Source organism: Babylonia areolata, chromosome 22 (genome assembly GCF_041734735.1).
Source record: "Babylonia areolata isolate BAREFJ2019XMU chromosome 22, ASM4173473v1, whole genome shotgun sequence".
NCBI classification, from domain to species: domain Eukaryota; kingdom Metazoa; phylum Mollusca; class Gastropoda; order Neogastropoda; family Buccinidae; genus Babylonia; species Babylonia areolata.
Window position 1 is genome coordinate 25,467,175 of NC_134897.1, and position 8,632 is coordinate 25,475,806.

An 8,632-nucleotide genomic window follows, 5' to 3' on the forward strand; every position below is an offset into this window, starting at 1 on the left:
CTAGATTTAATAGGAAAACGGTACATTGTAGAGGACAGAGTTCATGGCAAGTCTGTGGAGCTACGTTCTCCAGGAAACTCCGGAAATTCGCCCTGAAAAGCTGGTGTTGCTGATCAATTTTTATTTTTTTAAATTTTTTTTTATCTATGATGGCATGCTTGCTAGAAATTAAAACAACAACAACAACAACAGCAAAAACCAATTAGCGCAGTCATCGCAGAATATGTGGCATCAAGTGGCAGGACAGAGTAACAAACTCAGAAGTGAAAGTGAAATGTCAGCTCACAAGCATAGAGTGCGTGTTGACCCGAGCCAGCTGCAGTGGTCTGGCCCTGTCGTCTGCAGGAAAAAGAGCAGAGTCCCAAGAATGTATCAAAACGGCCAGATGAAGGATGGAACTCGTGACCACGTACAATCCTTCGAAAGGTACAAAGACACCTTAAAAACCAGCTTGAGGAACTGTGACATTGATCCATCAACGTGGAAAGTGACAGCAAAAGAATGTAACCAATGGAGACTGGTGTACTGAAAGGGGTTGAACATCTTTGAGAAAAACAGGCAAACAGCTCTTCAGAGCATAGGGGATAGGCGCCAACAAGGGACCTCCGGCCTCTTTCCGTCCAATATATGTAGACAGTTATGTGCATCAAAGATAGGTCTTCATTTATACATGCTGACACGCTCCAGCAAAACATATAGTCTGCTTTTTCTAATTATCCGTCGTGCCGAAGAGAGACCCCAAATTTTGTAATTGTTATCATCATTTGTTATATTTATTTCCTTCTTGCAAATTAAGCCATAACCTCATGAAATTTTTTCCCTTTGTCCTAGGTCCACTTAGACAATACATTCATGGAAATGCTGGAAGAGAAAATATCAGTTATATTACTCCATCTTCTATGGGGAAAGGCTCTGAGGTCGTTGCAGTTTCGGACGTTGTCACACTGACTTTCATGTAGCTGGACGATCATGCTGTGGAACTTTGGAGGACTTACCAGTCGTTCAATGATTTGCCATGACATTCATTACTACTACCCTTTTTTTTATATCATACTTATTTATTTATTTATTTATTTATTTATTTATTTATGTAAGCTTATCTATTATTTATTCACCTTTTTTTTCTCAAGGCCTGACTGAGCGCGTTGGGTTAGCTGCTGGTCAGGCATCTGCTTGGCAGATGTGGTGTAGCGTATATGGATTTGTCCGAACGCAGTGAAGCCTCCTTGAGCTACTGAAACTGAAACTGATTTGCCATGACATTTACTGCTCACAGTGACGAAAGCTTTAGTGAGGTCAACAAACATCACACACAATCCTTTATTCTGTTCCCTGCATTTCTCACGGAGCTACCTGAGAACAAATACCATGTTGGTGGTGCTTTGGTTGGCTCTGAAGTCACACTGGCTCAATGGGAGGTGTTCTTCAGCAGTGGTAGGCATCAGCGTGTTCAGGGGGAACTCTCGCAAGGACTTTTCCTGTGATGGAGAGTCTTCCCCCGGCAGATGGGGGAGTCAGAGGTTTCCTTTTTTGTTCTTATACAGGCTGGTGATAACTGCGTCAGGGTGATCCCGTGGATGCTTAATTGCCATCTTCCATGCGGCTGGTAAAGAATTTGTGGATAGTGGCATGTAAGACTGACCCCCCATGCTTCTAAGTATGTGGTGAAATTCCATCTACGCCTGCTACCTAGCCACTTTTCACCTGCTCTATGGCTGAGCTGCTGTATGGCCTTGACAATCTCTTCTAAAGTTGGAGCATCGCCCATTTCTGTTTTTACTGGCTGTTGTTGGATTCCAAGAATGGTGGAGATTTTGGCTTGCTCAAAGTAAACAGTGTCATGTTTTGACAGATTTATTGGGGCTGATCTATCAGAATACTGAAACAAAAGTTGTGTTTATGCCAGTGCAGTCATTTGTATACAGAGTAAATTTAATAGGTAGCAGGACTGTCCCCTGGGGAGCACCGGTGGAGAGCTGACAGACTGAGTTCTGTTAACAAGGAAACTATTTACAACAACAACAACAAAAAAAAACGCTTAAAATTATGTCAAATAAAATAGGATTATGTTTCATAATTTGTGGCTGAATGGCATATAATGAAAAATCAATAAATCAAATGCGAACAAATAAATTCCGTGCCTCCTGGTGAGTGTACGTAAGGTGCAAGTGGGATGGTAGTGTGGTGTGACTGAACTGATAGTTAAACACACATTCCAGGTGATAAATTTCGAACAGAACACCCAGTTCAGAAACTGACTGACCTATGCGTGAGAAAGAAAGCCAGAAAGGTACCGGGGATGTCAAGAAGGTTCAGGAGACCAAAGTTGAGGAACCTGTTCCCAGACAGTTTAGCAGACCCCAGCATCACCGAGTAGTAATACAGACTGGATGTAATCCTGTCCCACACAAGAACACTCGTAAGCACATCGACATGTTGGAAATTCATCCACATCTTACAGATTGTTATAAGAGGAAGGTGAGGTCCTTTGCTTTATATGGCACACGTGGTAACAAGATACTGTCGCAATAATTGAATACACATAAATATTTGTGTGTGCACGCACACACGCGCCCGCCCAACGTGTGTATTTGAGTGTGTGTGTGTGTGTGTGTGTGTGTGTGTGTGTGTGTGTGTGTGTGTGTGTGTGTGTGTGCGTGCGTGCGTGCGTGTGTGTGCGTGAGTGTGTGTGTGTGTGTGTGTGTGTGTGTTTGTGTGTGTGTGTGTAAAACAACATGAATAAAATCAGACAAATGTGAAAAAAATCCCAAACAATTAAGTACATTTAACACTTAAAAAAACAAAACAAAAGCAAAACAAAACAAACAAGCAAAAAAAAAAAAAAAAAAAAAAAAGCAGCAGCAAATGAATGAACTTTTTCGCAATGAATAGCTCGTTCCTAAAGACTTCAGATTTCAGCCCTATACTCCGTTGTTGGTTGAAACTGACAGTCAAACAATTTTATGAACAAATATAACAGATTGTTTTTCTAAACTGAACAATTTATGCATGAACAGAAAATCGCAGGTTTCGCCTTGATTGCAAGGTCTTTACACATAACGGTAAAACCAAGTTTTGTCGAAAATATACATGCTTAAGTAGTTATACACATTCATATCTGGCATCACTATTCCTTATTAAGTCCATACTTTTTTAATTGTAACATCCCTGTCCCCCCCCCCTACCACTTTTTCTTTTCTTTTCTAGAACTATATAATTCTTTAACATACTGACTTTCTAGTCAGTTGTGTTAGCAGCTCGATATAGAGTATTCAAATGTGTCCGTAAACCAAAAAATGTTCAAATTCTCATTTCATCTTGTTTGAAGAGAGAGGCAGAGACAGAGAGAGACAGAGACAGAGACAGAGAGGACAGTGAAATTTTACCAAACAAATGAGACGACAAGAAGTGGCACAAGAACGACACGGTGTCGAAACAAATCCAGCACTGTGTACTTTGCAGAGAACACCTCAGTTTCTGGCATCAGCTGGCTGCTCCCTTCGTCACTGTCATTACCAGGACCACCCTCCTCTGGATCTCTTTGGTCCGACCCACTGCCTCTTCTCTCAGCAGAAATACCATCAGTCTTCTCATCATTCAGCTGGTCTTCAGTCGTGTCTCCGTTGTTCTTGACGCTTGACTTGGTTATCTGTATGATTGTAGGGGAAGAATCACTTTGATCTCGGTCATCAGAATTGTTACCGGTGAAGACTTGTCTCTTCAACAATGTCTGGATTTTCTCAAAATCTTTGCCATTCATCCGACATGCTTTCTTCAGGATTCTCTCTGCTTCTTCAATGTTTCCAGTTGCCAACAGCCAGCGAAGGGATTCGTCTAAGAAGCTGCAACGTGGACAGAAGAGTTATATTTTCCGAACACTGATATTTTCTGTCAGTCTCGGACAACATCTCTAATTCTTGGTTACATGCACATGTAAATGCAGTTGGGGCTTGAATGAACCATCAGCTACAATGCACGATGACAGGTACAAAAGGGATGGGATTATGAGGAATTTCAACGCATTCAAAGTTCACTGGATGAACATTTGGATATATCTTTGAAACATGTTCTTATGTGCAGCATATAAGCATCCTGATTATTTAAATCAGTGCATACAACTTTTTTTTTCTTAGACATTCCGTCAAACAAAAACGTTTCTACTGAGTGCCCATGTCTCCCAGCCCCATTCCCTCCCGAGTCCATGCTAAGGGTCCTCCTTTGTCTACTTCTCCAAGCCTTCTTCGTGAAAGCATGGTTGCTATACTGATAACCACACCGTCATTTATACCTGTCCACTTAAAACCTCCAAGCAAACTTTTGTTAGCATTGTTCTATCTTGCAAGTACCGCACAAAAGTCCCTCGGTTTGTCAATAATTTTTTTCTTAAACAGGGTCAGCAAAATCAAACATTTTTTTTATATATTTTACGTACAATCTACTTTTCGTTTTATTCGTACTCAATGGCTAATTAACATGTGCCCTAAAACCACCGTCCATCCAGCCAGCACAGACTAACGTTTTAAGATGAATGTTATTCAGTGTTTTGAATATCTATTCGTATAAGAACATAGGCCTTAAATCACGGTGGTCTTGGATTTTTTGTGTCTTGCGTATATTACCTTTGTTTTGTTCTGTGTCGTGTGCAGAAGAAAATTGTGTGTGCAAGGTAATATAATGTGTGTTTTGTCAGTGACGCATTTTGTGTTAGAAATAGGTGGGGGAGGGGGGGGGGAAGGCAGGGGAGGGGGGTTAATACCTTTTTTCGGTGTTTTCTTTCAGTGTATTGGACAAGGAGCAATTAAAAACTGTAAAAAAAAAAGTGAACTTTATCCACATATCTTATCAGATAAATGATATGAGAGGTATCTCCCCCTGATGATGGAGTCTTTTGATGGATGGATTCTCTGTATTTCTGCATAGATAGATAGACAGATAGATCGTTAACGTGATAGACAGACAAACATGGAACTGCATATGTTGTTTGTGTGTGTGTGTTGCGTGTGTATGTGTGTCTGTAAGAGTGTGTATGTACATGTGCATGTCCATTATATTTGAATGTGTGCGTGTGTGTGTGTGGATGCGTGTGTGTGTGTGTGTGTGTGTGTGTGTGTGTGTGTGTGTGTCTGTCCGTGTACAAAGTGCGCACATGCCCGCGCGCCAGTTTACCAAGGTAAAAGAAGACTGTAGACATAGACAGAGGACAGAGCCAGACTTAGGTATCTCCAGGACAAGCCCTGCATACAGTAGGCCACTATGGCCATGACGATACTGCCACAGACCCACAGCATGTTACACATCGTACTTCCGACGCTTCGCCATTCTCGGTCTATCAGCTCCATGAAAATGATGTAGGATGAGCCACTCATACCCTGCCAGACACACAAGACATGGATGCACGGGATGTGAGCGTGTGTGTGTGTGTGTGTGTGTGTGTGTGTGTGTGTGTGTGTGCGCGCGCGCGCGCGCGTGTGTGTGTTGTGCGTGCGCGCGCATTCGCGTGTGTGTTTTATGTGCGTTTTTTGCATGATGTATCCAGTATCCCCTTTGGAAAATGATGATATATAGCTCGAAAGATTATACAGGAACGAGTAACACGGTCAAATTAGTTCATTCCTATTGCAGTGAAAAAGTCTAAATGAATATCATGTTCGCCACTTCTTCTGTTAAAGGTGATGTTAGCACAAAAGCTCAGCAATTCACAGCTGTTTCAAACAGTGGGGGTGTTCCTTCGGCTTCCTACAAACTCCCGACTGCAATCTGTGCAATATGAAGAGAAGCAAAACGGACCCCCAACCCCCACAACCCTATAATCACTCGCTAAATTGTGGTACATATGGTATTCATCAAGGACTTTTGTTTGCATATGTAAGTGTACTTTTGAGAGATGCGGTGGCCAGCACGACTTCATCTTTGAAAAGAATCTCTCTCTCTCTCTCTCTCTCTCTCTCTCTCCACACACACACACACACACACACACACACACACACAAGTGCGCACACGCACACACACACACACACACACACACACACACACACACACACACACACACACATGTATATCCATAATATATACATATTTATCCATATATATTTTGGTGTGTGTGTGTGCGTGTGTGTGTGCATGCATGTGCATGTGTGTGTGCGTGTGTGTGTGTGTGTGTGTGTGTGTGTGTGTGTGTATGTGTGTGTGTGTGTGCGTGCGTGTGGTGTGTGTGTGTGTGTGTGTGTGTGTGTGTGTGTGTGTGTGTGGTGTTAGCCCGCGTGTGTGAATGCTATGCTTTGTTTCGGTTAAAGACGAGAAACAAATGTCTGTCTTTCCTCACCTTTGCAAAGAACCCTACACATACTTTGCACCCCAGGAAAATGTAGAAGTTGGGGACCAAAGCCATAGCCAAGAGGCAAACCATGGTGACCAAGGTACTAGTCACGTACACTTTCTTACGGCCGTAGCGGTCGGCCAGTATCGAGGTCGCTACACATCCCAATAGCTGGCCGCCAAAGACCCCGGTTTGAGTGAGTTCCCCCAGGCCCGCCTTGTCACACACCAGCGACCACTGAAAACAGACATACTGACTTTTGCTGCCAGAGTCTTTAGTTCTAAAGGTTCTGTATTGATAAACAACTCTTCTGAAGTGGCTTATCCACATGGTGAACAGCACTTCAGTTTTAGCATTGTCATTAGAACGCAAATAATGATGATAATAATAATAATAATACTAATGTTTATTATCAGCTTGTTTTCCTCAACTGTCATGTTCAATCTCTCTCTCTCTCTCTCTCTCTCTCTCTCTCACACACACACACACACACACACACACACACATACACACACTCATATGTATATGTGTTATATGATATGTGTGTGTAGGTGTGTGTGTGTGCTATAGAAAGATACATAGATGTACAGACACGCGTGCGCTTGCACGTGCACAAGCACACACATGTACGCGCGCGCGCACGCACGCACACACACACACACACACACACACATTAGATAGAAGAGAGAGAGTGGGGATGAGTACCTCAGTGACAAAGGAGGTGTCAGAAGGCATGGAGAAGTTGACGCCGGCCACACAGGGAAGAGAGTGAGTGGAGGATGTACCGGAAGTGTTGACAGTGACGTCAATGCTACACTGGTGATACTGGATGTCGTGGAGGGTGAAGTTAGTGACGTCATCAGGGAGGTAAGCTTCAACGTGGGAAACATTATCTACCTGGTTACACCGGTAATCTGGCTTGTATCCTGTAGGATAGACAAATAGCATTAACCTGAACTGCACCAGGTAAAATTACCTACAAAAGACCGTCTAATTCTTGCTTCAAGATAGCCCCACAACGCCGTGATTTCATTCTTTTGTCTGAATTACTGTGTTTAATGCGCTTCAATAAGAAAGATGCACTGTCACACACTTCATGCAACCCGCACTTCCCGTTCTGAACATTATCTTTACGGCGGGAGGGGTTGAGAGTGTAACTTTCCGATGACAAGGCAACGTTGTATTTTGACCCTGTCTCTGTCTCACTGTCTCTCAATCTCACGCTCTCTGTATCTCCGCCTCTTTCCGTCTCTTTCTCTCCCCTCCTCTGTTTGGACATAGCTCATCTGGCGTTCTGTCTCTGTGTCCCTATCTTTCTATATGACTGGTGATCTCTCTCTATTTCTACTGTACAAAATGACTCCATGGGTTGATAAAAATCTTTAGTTTGAATTGTGAATAAATGTTTCAACAAATGGCTTTTAATATGAAATTTGAAAATGCAACTGTAAAGCACTCTCTCTGATTTCAAAACATTACTTACCAGTGAACACAATGTCAATGATAGCATTGGGATTTATAAAACACGCAAATATATTCAGCATCAGCTGGATAACTTGGTAACGACCTCTGCCTCCCAGCTGCTCCAGCACAGAATCCAGGTCCACACCTTTCTTTTCATCAGAGCGTAACATCTTCGGGGTCTGCTAATGTCGCGTGGTTTGTTGCGTCTAACCCTGCTGCTGCCAAACAGAAAATCTATGTACCAGATTATAGACAATAAAGTTTGTGCATTCGTGTATTCGTATTTGTGTAGGGGGACTGACAATATTGTCTTGTGGTAATGGATATCGTGATACTTGTGCATCAGACCCTACTGTTCACATTTCGTCAACGTTCCCGTTTGGATTAGTAACATTTTGGAGTGTCAAAATGTCAGGCTTACTGGTGTGCCTGCAAAGTGTGTGTTTTTTTGGTTGTTTGCTGCCTGTGTGTGTGTGTGTGTGTGTGTGTGTGTGTGTGTGTGTGTGTGTGTGTGTGTGTGTGTGTGTGTGTGTGCATGCGTGTTGTGTGTGCGTGCTTAATTGTGTGAGTGTTTAACTGTCAATTATAATTCGCTATTGTTTGCCACTGTTTATGAGCTTCTAATAAGTCGATAATCTTCTTCATCATTTGCTCTCCAGAAATGTGTATACAGGGATAACAGCTCAGAAATATTTGTGTCTATTAGTATGCGTGCATATAATTGTATATGTATTAATGTGTGTGTATGTGTGTCTGTCTGTTAGTCGGTCGGTCCGTCTGTCTGTGTGTCTATCTGTGTTTGTGTCCGTGTAGATTTTCATTTTCTCTGTTGTATTGAACTTTCACAATTTT

General features: G+C 42.5%; 1 protein-coding gene across 1 annotated transcript in view; it reads right to left on the minus strand.

Moving 5' to 3' along the window:
• The window catches only part of LOC143297079 (uncharacterized), a 51,404-nt gene extending 43,454 nt beyond the window's left edge, over positions 1–7,950 (minus strand). The window contains exons 1-8 of the mRNA XM_076609251.1: positions 7,800–7,950; positions 7,022–7,242; positions 6,323–6,553; positions 5,167–5,369; positions 3,456–3,842; positions 2,295–2,398; positions 1,354–1,492; positions 308–339 (exon numbers count right to left, since the gene is read on the minus strand). Coding sequence (XP_076465366.1) covers positions 308–339; positions 1,354–1,492; positions 2,295–2,398; positions 3,456–3,842; positions 5,167–5,369; positions 6,323–6,553; positions 7,022–7,242; positions 7,800–7,950 — 1,468 coding nt within the window. The remainder of the gene's footprint in view (positions 1–307; positions 340–1,353; positions 1,493–2,294; positions 2,399–3,455; positions 3,843–5,166; positions 5,370–6,322; positions 6,554–7,021; positions 7,243–7,799) is intronic.
• Positions 7,951–8,632: the final 682 nt, after the last annotated feature.